This window comes from Bombina bombina, chromosome 6 (assembly GCF_027579735.1).
Source record: "Bombina bombina isolate aBomBom1 chromosome 6, aBomBom1.pri, whole genome shotgun sequence".
Lineage (NCBI taxonomy): Eukaryota > Metazoa > Chordata > Amphibia > Anura > Bombinatoridae > Bombina > Bombina bombina.
Window position 1 is genome coordinate 545583461 of NC_069504.1, and position 17628 is coordinate 545601088.

Below are 17628 nucleotides of genomic sequence, written 5' to 3' on the forward strand. Positions count from 1 at the left end.
AGTCTAAAAGCTTCTAATTTTTTTTTTATACCCTTTGTTGAAAAGCTTAAATAGGTAGGCTCAGGAGCACCACTTGGAGCTAGCTGCTAATTGATTTCTGCACATATATGCCTCTTTTCATTGGCTCACCAGATGTGTTCAGCTAGATCCTAGTAGTGCACAGCTACTCTGGAGCAGACTTTAACTGTGTTTAACACATTTGCATGGACTAAGCACTTGGTTAGAGCTTTTTATTATTTTATTGCACTATTGCTTGAATAGAACTCATTATGACATTTCCTTTATTGCACTTTAATATTGTATTGTATGAAAATGTATTCTCTACATGTTCATTATGGACAGATTTAGTCATGCAAATCCGATTATATGTAATAAAATGGCAGCTGTGTATGTATGTGTATATATATATATATATATAATATTGTATGTGTTTTTTTCCAGAATATCCCAATTCCAACGTTAAAAGATTTTGCAAAAGCATTGGAATCAAACACGCACGTCAAATCTTTCAGCATTGCTGCAACACGGAGCAACGATCCTGTCGCTGTAGTGAGTGTCTAATGAACGGCTTATAGAGGATACAGTAACTTATTTCAAACCAATAAACTGATTCATTTCCACCATCAAACAATTAGTATAATTTCCAGAGGACCACAATGATAATGATGAAATTTACTTATATTGTGCTATACACACGTTACACACTAATTCCAGTGACACCTGCTGGCTGAACTAGGCATTGCGCTGGTCTAGCTTTCATTGAAGTCAAAGTAAATTCTGGGCACCATGCTTTAGTCTCTAGTCACCATGACAACCTTACACCTAGTATTTGTCAAGTAATGTTCTAGGCTTCCTTTTAAGTGATTTGTGTACATGTTACCCAATACTTAAAGAGTCATCAGAATAAAAAGTTTAGATGTGTCTAATTGGAATCAGTGATATACTTCTATACATTAATATACGAACCAGACCAGTATATGAGAACTGTCAATTAACTTGAAAATAATCAATGATTATTGTTGAATTAGCTAATATATAACACATCTTGTTTTTAAGGCATTTGCTGATATGCTAAAAGTAAATCGAAGTTTGAGGAGTCTAAACATTGAATCCAACTTTGTCACTGGTACTGGCATATTGGCTTTGACAGAAGCACTAAAGGAAAATGAAACCTTGCAAGAAATCAAAATTGATAATCAGGTAACAATACAGAATGTATTTGTGGTTTTTGATTGGTAAAACACAATTGATTACTTCCTTCTCCTCTTAGTACTTCTTAAACAGACCGTGTACAGTAAATTTTCTCCCTTTTTTTTTTAAAATACATTTTTTATTGAGGTTGTGCGAAAACAATACAACTTATATAAGACATGTCAGTAAGACAAACATAAATGGTACATTTCAATGTGACAATATCTATATGGATAGAATACAAAATTCTCAATAAGAATAATCAGATGGAACCTCTTTTTCTATTTTACCTGAGCTGAAATTAACACTTTGAATGGTCATTTTAGTCGCATAGTTATTCTTCATTAAGAAAAAAAAAAAAAAACTATTATAACCATTTGAACTTCATATGGACTTAGACATAGAAATGCAGTTGTAGCTGCGACAGTGTTAGCATATTCAATTAGTAGGTAATATTAAAAGTTATGGAAGTGCGGCATAGGCGAGATTAGCCGCTTATTAAACGCTCCTAAACTAGGAGGTATATTAAAGTGTGGGGGGAGGGGAGGAGGTGGTAGTATGAAGGTGATATAAGCATGGAGAAAGCCTAATTAATAGAGTGAACTGAACTGAGTCAAACGTGATGTACTGTGTACAGTGTAACTAGGCTTAGACTCCCCTCCGGTGGTAGAAGCTGGTAATTACATCTTAAAGGAAAGAATGTTGATTTACGTCTTAATTTTGTGATGTGGAAGAGATCTATCTATTGGACTATATAAGGCAGATTATCTGCTAATCTAGTACTTGCAGCAACTGTTGAAAACACTAAACATTATGTAGGATAGTTGAGCTACACAGTGTACTAAGCCAGCACTTTACCCTAGAAAGTCAAGATTGGTAATATTTCAACCTGTGTGAGAACTGACATTATACATCTCCGAGTGAGGTGAGAAAAACAGACAGAGAAATATAGCGGTACAATGTTTCACATAATAGGGCAGCAATATGAATAAACAAACTTTGCTCAGTAATGAACAGAACCTACATACAACATGAAGGTAGGTGCAGATTGAAGGCTAATTTATCTATGTGGCGATATGTCCAGAGTGTTAATCAGCAGTTAGTAGGCAGTGAGGCATATGCAGTAGCGCCAGCACTTTGAAGTGCTCCAGAATTTGTGAGTAACGGAGCTGCAGAGGGCTGTTGATGTATTTGAGTTCACCCGGTGAGTCACAAGCAAAGGACGGCTCGGGAGAAGGACATGAGTATATGTCCTGTCAGGTTACCGCACTCCCCCTTTGCACATGGCTATGCTGAGTTGGCTTTGCGTCTTGCAGCGTTACCGTTGCCTCATTGACAAACTTGTCCGCGGTATGCCTAGTGAGTATCCGTTTTCTAGATGCGTTCCGCCTTGTTGCCTGATATAATTAGAAGGTGTACTTTTACAAGTTATCTCCCTTGTTGTACTCACAACCCGACCTTCATTAGATATGCTGCAGGGAGGGAGTAGGCGCCGGGGCCCCATAGCACTACCCCCATCCCGGTCGCTTAAGATATGCTCAGCTAGGTTGGGCTGCCGGGTCTGATGGCCGCCATTTCTGTTTGTAGCTGCGTACAGCCTGTCAGCCAAACGAGCATGATGATTTTCAAGGAGGTGCCTCATCTCCTCTAGAAAGTGAGACGAGATCTTTATATTACAGGCTGGATCGAGGACCTTGAGGGATAGTGGGTTTTCAGCTGCCTTTAAGTGAAGGGGTTAGCTAGAGGCCTGCATGTAAAACAAAGCGTCCCCAAGATGGCGTCTTTCTTATCCGGCTCAGTAGTATAAGACAGTAAAGATGGGCTGATGCAGTCTCCCTGGATCCCTATAAGTTCATCAGAATACACTGCTAGTTCTTAGGTCTATCCACATGAATTCTGGTTTCAGAAAGGTTGCAATGTGACCCCTAAATTAGGATCTTGGGCCCGGGAGCTGCATCAGAACACGTCCTACCAGCTCTGCAGTTGGCTCCGCCCCCCCAATTTTCTCCCTTTTGAATGTGTCCCCAATGAACTATTTTACCTGTTGGAGTGTATTAAACTATTTACAAATAGCCCCTGTACCTTTTTTCTGGCTCTTGAAATAGCTGCTTTTGACTGTTTAACCTCCACTAATAATGAAAATATGAATACTACATCTTTCTTCATAGAAAATGTATGCAGCAGCAAAAGGTAACCTCCCAACAGCCTAATAATCTAAAGCTCTTCACTCTTGCAAGATGATCTAGAAGTCTCATCAGTACGCCCTCAGAAATGTTAGAAAATCAGATTTTAGTTTGAAAGCGGTTTATCTTGCTGTACAGGGTTCTGGATGTGAAGTAGAGACCATATGTATTGTAATATAATGCTAAACCTCCCTAAAGATTTTGAGATATCAGGCCCTAAATGTTAGAGAGCGGAAATATATAGAGAAATTTGTGTATATTGAATGGGCATGCTCTTGAGAATTAGCAAAAACTGATTTTTAAAATAAAAAAATAAACCCAAAAGGAGTAATTCCCATACAATTTAAAGGGGCATTCTAGTAAAAACATGTGCTCGGATGTGTTAGATTATATTTTATTAATATAGTCCGAGTGCTTAAAGAAAGACGCACACTTTATAATTAAAGCATTTTTTAGCAGTCTTGCAATAAAGTAATATATTAGGTGAGTTTGAAATGTTTTGTAATGTATTAACACCTTATTTGTTGCAGTTAATATTCATTAGCCAAACTCCACCACCAGACTTATTACTGGAGTATACAAATTTAGCCTTAAGTCTTTTAAAAAAAAAAAAATCAAAGGTTCCATTGTTTTGCTGTACCTTATTGAATCCTGTGGTTGGCGCCAGTTAAGGATCGATATGTAGCAGGGTCAGCCATATATTTGTTAATTCTCAAAACTGGAAAAACTATTTTTGATGTTAACCTTCAGGAAGAGGAAAATAAATAATGAAAGTATATTGCATAGTTTTACTACATAATTATTTTAGTGTTTACTGTCTCGGTAACTCTTGCTAAAGTGATGTTTGGGAGACATAACACACTGCAGCTGGTGACCAAATGTGTGATGCTCCTCATCTGTTTGCTGTTTCCTGTTTAGGAGCTGTAAAACTCAGGAGTAGAACATAGGCTATGAGACAAGTAGAGGCAACAAACACATGTAGCCATCATTTGCCAGGATGTGCTGCAAAGGATATGCAGTGTGTTGTGGCTCCCAGGGTGACTTTAACAATGTGTTTAACCATTTTGTAGCAGTGAAAGCGACAGTGTGCTTTAAAATTTGTTTCCAAAGACTTGTTATAATAGCAGAGAAAAACAGGAGACTTCCCAGATCTTGTAAAAGTAGCTGTGGTAAAACCACTCCTAAAGAAACCTTTATTAAAACCAGACTCCATGACTAATTACAGACCAGTATCCAACCTCCCATTTCTGGGGAAAATAATTGAAAAGGTAGTGGCAACTCAACTGGAAGCCCATCTATCACGCCTGAACATATTCAATCCTTTCCAGTCAGGCTTCAGATGCCACCACAGCACGGAAACGGCGCTAGTCCGAGTGCTAAATGATCTCCTCATGGCAAGAGACAAAGGTGATTACTCCATCCTAATCCTCCTGGATCTCTCAGCTGCATTTGACACCATTAATCGACATGGCCTAAGGTATCATTGTTACGCTGATGACACACAACTCTACTTCTCCTTTGCTCCAGATAATACAGACCCAGCATGCCACATAAACAGTTGCTTAACAGACCTCATAGAATGGATGAATGCTAGCTGTCTCAAAGTGAACCCGGACAAATCAGAGTTACTCTTGGTGAGGGGACCCTGGGCATCAAAAATATCCCACGTTAGTTCAGCAAAGGTACGAAACCTCGGAGTGCTGATTGACGCTGGACTATCTTTTAAACAGCAGATTTCCTGCGTAATAAAATCTGCCTACTTTCATCTGAAAAACATAGCCAGGATACAACACTTAATTCCACCGGATGATATGCCAACATTAATTCATGCATCTGTATCCTCTAGGCTAGATTACTGCAATGCTCTGTACTCCCAAAAAAAGAACTCCATCGCCTTCAGACGGTACAAAACGCAGCAGCCAGACTACTGACCAATCACACGCTCCTGCCACATAACACCTGTTCTCCACTCCCTGCATTGACTTCCAATTAAATGGCAAACATATTTTAAAATTGGCCTGCTGACCTTCAAAGCCTTAAACAACCAAGGCCCACAGTACCTGAAAGATCTCCTGACACCCTACATCCCATCCTGCTCACTTAGGTCAGCCAACACATCCCTCCTCTCAGTGCCAAGAATAAGGACAAACTCCGGCTCCAGAGCATTTGGCCACACTGCCCCTACTTTATGGAACTCTTTACCGTGCGCAATCAGTGAGGCACCGTCCTTACAGACTTTTTAAATAAAAAAAGCTAAAGATCCACCTCTTCCATCAGGCATTCAGTCTGCTTATCTGACCTTCAGAAACTCCTAACTTTTATGTCTTTATGTTGGTATATTTGTAAAGTGCTTTGAATTTTACAAGGAGAAAGGCGCTATGTAAATATCAAATTATTATTACTATGTATGTGAAAATGCTTGTTTTGGGTTTATTTTGATGTATTTTGTATATCAAATAGCTGTTTTTGATCTTTGAAACCACAACCCATTAAAATGGTCAAAGCCTGCAGGGAAAACAGACCATTTTTATCTTATCACCCTCTGTACACACACAGACTTCTCTATCTTATCTCTGTATACACAATGCCCAATACTTAGAGAGAATTATTAGCTATTTATAAACAATTTAATAAACTACAACAAGGAATTGATCATTGGGAACACATAAGGGAAAAAACAATTGCTGTACAATGTCCCTTTAAGCACCTAGACTGTATGTGATACTAGAACTAAATAAAATGCTTTAACTAAATAGAGCATTTTTTATTTTCTCACTAGAATATCCCGCTAAGGCAAGTATTGTGTTAAAGGCCTTCTGTATCTGCCATTTTGTAGCATGTACTTGTAACTATAACCTTTCCGATACCCAAGCCTTCAGTTATGTATTATGTAATTTGATCCCAGCTGAGCACAATCTCATTGTATGTTACCATAATCCTTACCAACACACATATATATATATATATATATATATATATATATATATATATATCATTCTGTCATTAAACTTTACAAAGATGTTTATTTTTTAAAATACTTTCCTTTGCGTTATGGTAAACATAATGCCGATCCTCCGCCCGCATCTGCTGCTTTCACTAGCATATTGCTGATGATCCGGCTTCCTCTAATCATTGTGTGCCTCACAAGCTGGATGCCAAAGGGGGCACACAACGATTGGAGGAAGCCGGATTCGTTATCTTTCTGCTGAAGAAAGCAGGAGCTGCGGGCGGAGGATCGGCGTTATGTTTACCATAACTCTTAAACTTTACATTCACTTTAATATGAACATGCACTCACTTATTTTATTTATTTACCTCCAGGAAGAAACATTTACCAAAAAATAACTCTGAATTCATGTAACAGTTATTTGTACCTTTATGTTTGATCAATTAGTGGGGGGGGGGGTGTCTGTGACAAATCATTAAATTGCTATATATTTATATGCTCACTTTTTAAAGCTCTTTAGTTTCACATGGTTTTGTTTCTTAGTCATTTTGTAAACATTCCTTCTGTTTTCCATCCTCTAGCTGTAAAAAAGCTTTTGACATATGCTTCTATGTGTAAATCAAATGCCTTTTATTTACTTTTGGTTTGCTAATTTTACTAAACAGAGGCAACAGCTGGGAACCGGCGTGGAAATGGAAATTGCACAACTGCTCGAGGAAAATACGTCAATTCTTAAATTTGGGTATCAGTTTACACAGCAAGGACCAAGAACAAGGGCAGCGAATGCTATCACAAAGAATAATGACCTTGGTAAGCTGGGATCACGTTTAATGGCATTTATTAAATGGATATTTGTTGCATTTCAAATTATATTTATTTCCTGGGCTTAAAAAAAACAATACACTTGTAACACAACTTACTTTAAAGAAGGGTCACCTCTAGCTATCATATGGTTCATGTAACCAGTTCATTGTCTTAATCCATTATACACCAGGGTTATCATAATAATAAGAGGGGTGCAATAAAACTGTGTCTCAGCCAAAATCTATATACCCATGAGACCTCTAGAGGCTCCTGCAAGACCCTCTAGTTAGGTGGTTGATGGAAAGTGATTCATTTAACCCACTAGACACTAAGTTCAGTTAAATAAAATGGAGACTCCACACCCAACACACGACTGCAATGAACTGGTTGATAAAACTATATGTTGTATTTTTTGCTTCAGACTCTATTATTGTGTTTGGGACATTTTTAGTTTTTATCCCACCCATATGTTCTGTGGATGCCCATAATAGTGTCTGTCCTTTTGATGATTATTATAAGAGGGTTTAATAGTGCCCTGGCTAAGAGAACTTAAAGCAGAAATGATCAGATAATACAACATGTGCAAAAGTTGTTCATTAAAGTGTACTGGATCTTTTGTTTTTCTTCAAATCTAAAGAAGGAAAAACAATTCTGCAGTAATGTTAGCAATATAGTAATGCAATCATGTGTATTAATCCTTTTTTTCTTTTATTCAGCTGTTTTAAATCAAAATGAAATATGAAAAATAACTAGATTTATTGCATTTTTTAGACCTTTATTTTATCATCACAGTTTAATCTTTTCTGTAAAGTCTCATTGTTTTCTTCTACAGGCAATACTTTGTTTCATACTTATGAAGGTTCAAAAAAGATTGGTACCATAGCTGATAACCATTGTGACGTAGAACTGGCGGCTTATTTGTCTTGTGCTATTTTGTGTTCTCTAGTATGGACTGTACGAGTAAATATTCCTTCAAATCCATTGCCATCTCTTCAAACCTGACCCTTCAGGCGCACCCCGATTAGAGTATGCCACACCTTGTGCACTTTGTGCATTGTTTGTGTGTATTGCAGTGCTGTGCTTAGTTTGATATTTTGTTTTTTGTACCAATAACATTCATTGACTGCTATTTTGTTTGTCAGTTTGCAAACACATTGTGTATCTAGCAGTGTTATAGAATTGTAATCTAACAGCATTATAGAATGGAAATCTATCACTAATCTTGGTTTGAATCCAGTCATGTACCTGGTATATGTCTGCTATTAATAAAAAAAACCTAAGATACGTGTGTGTATAAAATAACACTTCTATGCATATATTACAAGAGGCGCTTGTTTATGGCTTGGTGGAGCTAAAAATAAAGCTAGTACCTAAGTGTTTATTTTGAAAATGTTTTTAAAAAGACTTTACGCTACTCTTAAAGGAACATTAAACTGCTGAGTATAACTACAGTAACTGGTGACTACTCACCATACTATTGTTTTTTTTTTCTCCTGTGCATGCGGCTCTCTTTAACCCCTTAAAGGGACAGTATACACATTTTCATATAACTGCATGTAATAGACACTACTATAAAGAATAAGATGCACAGATACTGATAAAAAAATCAGTATAAACTGTTTAAAAACTTACTTAGAAGCTCTCAGTTTAGCTCTGTTGAAAAGGTAGCTGGAAAGCCCACTGCAAGTGAGAAATAAGACACTCCCCCCCCCCCTACTTTTGCATATGAAAAGACCCTTTACACAAACAGGAGCAAGCTGGAGTAGGTAGCTGACGGTATTCACATAAAACTTTGGGGCTTGGTTAGGAGTCTGAAAATCAGAAAAAAAAATAAGCAAAACTATACATTTTTAAAAAAAACAAAAAACTTTATGGGCTATATAAATAGATCTACAAAACATTTATGCAAAGAAATAATGAGTGTATAATGTCCATTTAACTGCAGCGTCATACCCTGTGCAACGTCAGTCCAGCGCTGTACAGGCGTTGGTCTTGCCAATACGAAAGATCCATATCCTCGCACTCAGTTATGACAGGTCTGGGTTAAAGACAGGAGGCTGCTGATTGCCATAAAAAGCTTTTATTTCTTATACACTTTAAAAAGGAATATATCCGTCAAGGGAAGGAAGGTTAAACGCGTTTCGTATGCTCTTTACTTTTTCAATGACCCGTAATTTGCACAGAAACACACCCCTATTTAAAGGGTGTAGACACACATCTGTCTACTACGTGTGACATGCAAATTTACATATATGAACACTTGATAATACTAAACAATATTGTTTACCTTATCTTCTCATTGCGTAACATTTGTTAATTCATAAAAATATATATATTAATATGCATTGTATTGTGATATTCAACTGCAAATCTAGGACTTCATAATATATCTAAACAATTTACCATATTTATTTTTTGGGTTACATATGAAGACATGCGTTCCTTATTAAGTTATAAGTCATTTTCAAAATAGCCTGTAAAAACAGACACAAACTTACAATGTGAGTTAAGGATTCTGTACCGTATGTATATACAAAGAAATCAATATGAATATTTGTTTCTATTAAGAAAGAATGTAACTGAAAAGTATGGATGAGTTTCAATACAAAGTAAATAAATAAGGGTAGTACTAACAATAATGAATATGGACATAAAGATAAGAACAGACAATACTTTGCTAATATTATGGAAATCCTGTTCCTTATTCAACATTTAACTTTACATCCCAATCTGAATTTAAACCTCTAGGGAGCCTTGTGTTTAATTGGAATATCCAATATACCTCTTTCTGACATAGAATCTTAATTCTATTGCCACCCCTGATGTGCCTTTTCACATGGTGTATACCCTGGAATAACAGCGATCTACTATCTCCATTATGTAGATTGCGAAAATGTAAAGCAACAGGGGTATCCGATTTTCCTCCTCTATTGATCTTAAGTGCTCTAAGAACCTCTTTTTCAGGGGCCTTGTCGTTTGACCGACATACTTTGTTACAAAGTTTACATGTCAGTAAATACACGACAAACAAGGTGTTACAATTAATGTAATTCCTTATTTTGAAACCTCTTTTGTCATCTGTAGATGTAAATGTGTCACCCAGGATTGCACGAGTACAAGATTTGGACCTTCGACTGCCACATTTCAAAAAAACCTTGTTTTGGAGTCAACCAATTACTTGTATCCTCCATGGGTAACATTGATGGAGAAAGAATGTTCGACAGAGCCCTTGACTTTCTAGTCACAAATTTACACCCGTTCTCCACAATCTTATCCAGAGTTTCATCCACTCTCAAAATAGGCAGTGTTTTTCTAATAATATCACAGATGATACTATGTTCCCTACTGTAAGCTGTAATGAATATAGGCTTCTTATGGAAGTCATTTTTTACTTCTATTTTCTGTTTCATCATGTCTTCCCTTTTCATTAGCTCCACCTGTTCCTTAGCTTCAGTCAAACGTTGCTGGGTATACCCTCTCTCTAAGAACCGCTCTGTAGTTTTTTTGGAATGTATTTCATACGCCTCTAATGTACTGCAATTGCACTTGGTCCTCATATATTGTCCTTTTTGGATGGCCCTGATTACATGTTTAGGGTGACTTGAGTCAGCCTTGAGAAGAGTGTTGCCGGCACTTTGCTTTCTGTATAACTCCACCTATATTTTCTTCCCTGATGGGTTAGGTCTCAACAACACATCAAGGAAGGGCAATTTTTTCCTTACTCATCTCCATAGTAAACTAATTCTGGGATTCTGTGGCAGTCGAAGGGGCAAATCTTGTACTCATGCAATCCTGGGTGACACATTTACAGCTACAGATGACAAAAGAGGTTTCAAAATAAGGAATTACATTAATTGTAACACCTTGTATGTCGTGTATTTACTGACATGTAAACTTTGTAACATAAAGTATGTCGGTCAAACGACAAGGCCCCTGAAAAAGAGGTTCTTAGAACACTTAAGATTAATAGGGGATGAAAAATCGGATACCACTGTTGCTTTACATTTTCGCAATCTACATAATGGAGATAGATCGCTGTTATTCCAGGGTATATACCATGGGAAAAGGCACATCAGGGGTGGCAATAGAATTAAGCTTCTAGGTCAGAAAGAGGTATATTGGATATTCCAATTAAACACAAGGCTCCCTAGAGGTTTAATTTCATATTGGGGCGTAAAGTTATATGTTGAATAAGGAACAGGATTTCCATAATATTAGCAAAGTATTGTCTGTTCTTATCTTTAAGTCCATATTCATTATTGTTAGTACTACCCTTATTTATTTACTTTGTATTGAAACTCATCCATACTTTTCGTTTACATTCCTCCTTAAAGGGTCATGAAACCCATTTTTTCCCCTCATGATTTAGGAAGAGCATGCCATTTTAAACAACTTTCTAATTTACTTCAATTATCTATTTTGCTTCATTCTTTTGATATCCTTTGCTGAAAAGCATATCTAGATAGGCTCAGAAGCTGCTGATAGGTAGCTGCACATAGATGCCTTGTGTGATTGATTCTCCCATGTGCATTGCTATTTCTTAAACAAAAGATATCTAAAACATGAAGCAAATTAGATAATAGAAGTAAATTGGAATGATGTTTAAAATTGTATTCTCTACTTGAATCATGAAAGAACATTTTTGGGTTTAGTGTTCCTTTAATAGAAACAAATATTCATATTGATTTCTTTGTATATACATACGGTACAGAATCCTTAACTCACATTGTAAGTTTGTGTCTGTTTTTACAGGCTATTTTGAAAATGAGTTTTATAACTTAATGAGGAATGCATATTTTCATATGTAACCCAAAAAATAAATATGGTAAATTGTTTAGGAGTAAGATATATTATGAAGTCCTGGATTTGCAGTTGAATATCACAATGCAATGCATATTAATATATATTTTTATGAATGAATTAACACGTTATGCAATGAGAAGATAAGGTAAACAATTTTGTTTAGTATTATCAAGTGTTCATATATGTAAATTAGCATGTCACATGTAGTAGACAGAGGTGTGTCTACACCCTTTAAATAGGGGTGTGTTTCTGTGCAAATTACGGGTCATTGAAAAAGTAAAGAGCATACGAAGCGCGTTTAACCTTCCTTCCCTTGACGGATATATTCCTTTTTAAAGTGTATAAGAAATAAAAGCTTTTTATGGCAATCAGCAGCGTCCTGTCTTTAACCCAGACCTGTCATCACTGAGTGCGAGGATATGGATCTTTCGTTTATGTGATTTGGGAGCCTCCTTTAATTCCTGGGCACTGGACCGGCTTGAAGTGCTTGCAGTGAGTTCCCGTGGGGAGCGCTGGGGGTGTGACACAGTACAGCGCAGTGAGAGTTGGTTGTGGATCAGCGTAGAAGCCGGGCTATAGAGAGACAGTCCACATATCGGAGCGCTTACCGAGGATTGTGTTTGTTGGTCTTGCCAATAGCAAGATTGTGCTATTTCTGCGTGCCTTGAAGTGCTGAACGTGCTACAGGAGTTAAAGCTGTTCTGGTATTTTTACTCATTACAGAGATGGTATTAGATGGTAAAGCTCTGCATCTTTATACTGGGAGCCGCCATATTGGAATGTACGTATTGCTGCATCCTGTAACAGAAGCCATGTTGTTTCACAGATCAGTGATGTCATCGAACACATGACAGCGGTACCTTCAACTTTGGGGTTAGCTTGCACAATAGAAAGCAGAAGCTTTTTTTTTATCTATTTTTTAAAGTTACATAACAAATATAACATTCCTCAGAAATAAAATACAGAATGAAGTCACCTCCCTTCTATATTGTGCTCAATAAACTGAAGTGATCTATATAGCTTGTGAAGAAGACAGCAATATCTCTTATCTATGAATGTGCAATGCTTCTGCCAAGGTGCAAGGATACGTAAACGTACACGCCAAGATGGCTGCGCAGTGCACGTATGTGGCGCTTCACTTACCAGCAATTGTTAAAATAAGAGAATGGCTTTAAAGAGAGCTGCAGGCACTGAAGGAAAACCAATAGCATGATGAGTAGTAGCCAGGCCAATGTCAGTTTATTATCCCTTTAGCTCATTGGTTTTCAAACCTGTCGTTAGGCATCCCTAACAGGCCACATTTTCTCTATATCTGAACTGGAGCACAGGTGATTAGTAACCATGGTTATTTTATCTGCTCTCATCCCAGGTAATCCTGAAAACCTGGACCGTTGAGGAGGCCTGAGGACAGGTTTGAAAACCAGTGCTTTAGATTGAACTAAATGATTTTTGATATACTGTAATGTGTTAATCGTACTCCCTCTAGTGGTAGAAAATGGTATTCCTTCTGTTATCAAAATTATCTGTGTGCAAACGCACAATTCACACGTACTAATGAATCAAACTGAACAACAAATGATACCATTTTAAAATAAAAATGTTTCCAAGAATTCTGTAGTTAACCAATGGACTACATGATAGCAACAATATTTTTAGATACAATAAATCAATGTAGAAATGATACATTTAGTGAGTAACTCTCAGTTAGTTGTAAGTGTTGTTAGCTTTCAGGACAATAAGATCAGGGCTGGCTCAACCATGGGACCAAGTGGGTCCAAGGGACCCAGGCAGCACTTGACAAGGGGCAGCACTTTATTGACTGAGTCAGTCACTGTCAAACCCCTGTCTTCTGTATCTGTGCGGCAATGCAGAAAGACACAGAATCAACCCCTAAATTATTTCCAACTTATGCTGAAATTGTGCATAAGCATTGGTTGCATGCAGGTAGGCAAGCTTAGTAATGTCAGTGGCCAGGCTAGTAGGTTGATATGTTAATCAATAATGTTATTATTGGGGGGCGCCATTGTAATCTCGGACCCAGGCAGCACAATGTCTTGAGCCGGCCCTGAATAAGATATTTTACACTCTGAAAACTTGCAGTTTTTCTATAGTAGGCATTAAATTATATTACCTCGAGCTTAAAGGGACAGTGTACTCAAAAATGTTCTAGTTTTTAAATGTTCCCAATGATCCATTTTAACCTGCTGGAGTGTATCAAATTGTTTATATAGCTACTCAAACTTGATTTTGTAATTTGAAACAGCTGATTTTGCCTGTTGTAGCCCCACTTATACCAAATATTTAAATATTTAAAGGGATACTAAACCCAACTTTTTCTTTCATGATTTAGATAGAGCTCCTATTATCAAATTTTCTTTGTGCTCTTGCTATCTTTATTTCAAAAGCTGGAATGTAATGCTTAGGCGTCGGACCAGTTTAGGTTTAACACCCTGGATAGCGCTTGCTTATTGGTGACTATATTCAGTCAACTAATAAGCAATTGTAACCCAGGTTCTGAATTAAAAATGGGCCGGCTTCTAAGCTTTACATTTTTGCTTTTTAAATAGAGATAGCAAGAGAACAAAGAAAAATTGATAAAATTAGAAAGTTTTTTTAAAATTGCACGCTCTATCTGAATCATTAAAGAAAACATCTGGATTTAGTATCCCTTTAAGTATATGCTATGTAAACACAGCCAGCAGAAGAAATTACTCTCCCAGTGGGGTGTGGGAGTGATAATGTTCTAAAATGTTCATTTTCAATTGTTCTAAATATTGTATAGAGACTGAAATAAGAAAGTGAAGAATTTCAGTGATTAGATAAGGATGTCTGATATCTCTACAAGCTTAGCCTATTTTGATGGGTTGTGGTTTCAAAGAGCAAATCCAGCCATTTAATTTTCAAAAATTAAGGAGCAAATTCTCATTTTATACTCTGCAGCTGGTATAACAAGTCATTGGGAACACATTAAAGGGATACTGAACCAAATTTTTTTTCTTTCATGATTCAGATAGCGCATGCAATTTTAAAGGGATAATCCCTTAATTACCCATTTCTCAGTTTTGCATAACCAACACAGTTATGATAATACACATTTTACCTCTGTAATTACCTTGTATCTAATCCTCTGCAAGACTGCCCCTTATTTCAGTTATTTTGACAAACTTGCATATTAGCCAATCAGTGCTCACTCCTCGGTAAATTCACTTGCATGAGCTCAATGTTTTCTATATGAAACACATGAACGAACGCCCTATAGTGGTGAAAAACTGTCAAAATGTTTTCAGATTAGAGGGGGCCTTCAAGGTCTAAGAAATTAGCTTATGAATCTCCTAGGTTTAGCTTTCAACTAAGAATACCAAGAAAACAAAGCAAAATTGGTGATAAAATAAATTGGAAAGTTGTTTAAAATTACATATCCTATTTGAATCATTAAAAAAAAAATTTGGACTTGACTGTCCCTTTAAGAAACTTTCTAATTTACTCCTATTATCAATTTTTTCTTTGTTCTCTTGCTATATTTATTTTAAAAAGAAGGCATCTAAGCTAAGGAGCCAGCCAATTTTTGGTTCAGACCCTTGACAGCACTTGTTTATTGGTGGGTGAATTTATCTACCAATCAGCAAGAACAACCCAGGTTGTTTACCAAAAATGGGCCAGCTTCTAAATTTACATTCTTGCTTTTCAAATAAAGATGCAAAGAGAATAAAGAAAAATTGATAATAGGAGTAAATTAGAAAGTTGTTAAAAATTGCATGCTCTATCTGAATCACAAAATAATTTTTTTGTGTTCAGTGTCCCTTTAAGGGGGAAACCAATTTTACAGTACACTGGCCCTTTCACTTGTCTTGATCTGGTGGTGTCCCATTAAACTCAGTATATCAGAACCACCTAACCTTATGTCATCAAATGTAATGCATGAATACTGCTGTAGTATTATATTAGTATAATGGTTATTCGGGAGCTTCTTATTTTCATGTGTTTATACTCACATTTGCACATAATGATCACATTTGATGACTAAAGACTTTTTTTTTTCTTTTTTTTTTTGCAGTTCGCAAACGAAGGGTTGAAGGGGACCTTGAGTAAAGCCTTGTAACTGAACTAAGAACATCCATGAATATTCCGCTCCACTTGAGCATTATTTGTCTGACTTCATTTGGCTGGGAAGAAGGGAAGAGACTGGAAAACTGTTAACCGAATGTTCTGCGCGTCCCTATGTTGCTGCATAACCTGTAACTTGTTTTAAAATGTATTTTAGGCCCCATCAGTTATAATCAGTATAAGTATATATAACGTTATTTTAATAGCTGAGTACAGCGCATATTACAGTAGGGAACTAGAACAATATGAATCTTAAAAAATGCATTCTGATTCTAAAATGCTATCTCAAGGGAAAGGACATCAGAAAACAGTTTATGATAACGGCACATTTCAGCTTTATTGGAGATTTTAAGGGAACATTTAGCAGAAGGGTCATTATTCCCCCCTAATATAATTGACAAATTGAGGTACCAGATGGGTGAATTGTATTCAGAGTATTTTTAAATCATAATGTCTTTAAATATGCTGTTGTATTTATGTCATGCTAATAAGGGAACCAATTCATATTCCTTTTGTATTGATGCTTATGGAAACTGCTGTCCCATTGCATTAGTGCATCAAATTTAAACCCAGTGTGTGAAGCACTCCTACAGATCCTCTCTTTACTTTCAGACCGTTTTATAGTGTTGCCTAACCCCTCTACTAAAGAGGCTGTAAACCATTGCTGTGCATTGTGTTGCAGCTCTCTGTGGCAACTGATTAGCTCATTGCTATGAAATGTATTCCCAGATGTATGTATAATGCCTTTTACATGTGCATCTTGTGATGTTATTCAGCTGTGGAGCACCTGTCTTTGCATATCTGTGAGTCATACTGTAGCTTCAGATATATATACACATACATGCATATACTGTTGTATATAATCCCCACAAACTTCTCATTAACCTCCTGTAAAGTGTAATTAGTTCATGTTCAGCCAAAAACTCAGGGCTTCCTTGCTTACACAGAACCATTCTCACTTATTTCAGGGATAAATAGTCTACCAAATATACCTAACCAGTTTCCTTCTTGGTCTGAGTGTTCTACTATCTTTTGACATCCTATGCTCATTTTTATTATACAGTTGCACTATAGAATGCTAATATACAGTCCAGTAGAGGATGCTTCTGAAATGAGCTATGCTGTCTAAATAATAGCTCTGAACACTTAAATGGTCTTAACTGTTAGCTATGTAGATTACATTGAATTGTTTATTTTAAGGAGTATGAGAGTAAAACACCATTTCTGTTGACATTTATTTCTGATTCTAAATGCTGAATTTGTGTAGTTAAACATGTATTTTTTTTTATATACAATGTGAACATCATTTTGTCTAGTGGTGCCAAACATTGTGCTCCTGTGGTGTAAAATCTTATGTAAAAAATATATGCTACTTTGTCCTGAATTTGTTTTCATTATTTTTTTTGGGCAAAAGATTTGGTAAAGAAAATAAACGAATAATATCAAATAAGATCTTTTAATTTTACACTGGATAATATTACAAGATATAATAACCACAGTTAAGTTTCGGGAAGAATGAGTGTTTTATGGAAGTTGCCATAATGCAGGGGTGCCCACACTTTTTTTGTGTTGGGATCTACTTTTCAAATGACCTGC

At 36.5% G+C, this 17628-nt stretch overlaps 1 protein-coding gene across 2 annotated transcripts in view; it reads left to right on the forward strand.

Annotated features, from left to right (window-relative positions):
• Nucleotides 1–17416, forward strand: part of LOC128663248 (tropomodulin-3) — a 109024-nt gene extending 91608 nt beyond the window's left edge. For both annotated transcript variants that reach the window (XM_053717477.1, XM_053717476.1), the window contains exons 7-10: nucleotides 442–549; nucleotides 1057–1200; nucleotides 6987–7131; nucleotides 15983–17416. In XM_053717477.1, coding sequence (XP_053573452.1) covers nucleotides 442–549; nucleotides 1057–1200; nucleotides 6987–7131; nucleotides 15983–16017 — 432 coding nt within the window. In that variant the 3' untranslated portion in view covers nucleotides 16018–17416. The remainder of the gene's footprint in view (nucleotides 1–441; nucleotides 550–1056; nucleotides 1201–6986; nucleotides 7132–15982) is intronic.
• The last annotated feature ends 212 nt before the right edge of the window (nucleotides 17417–17628 follow it).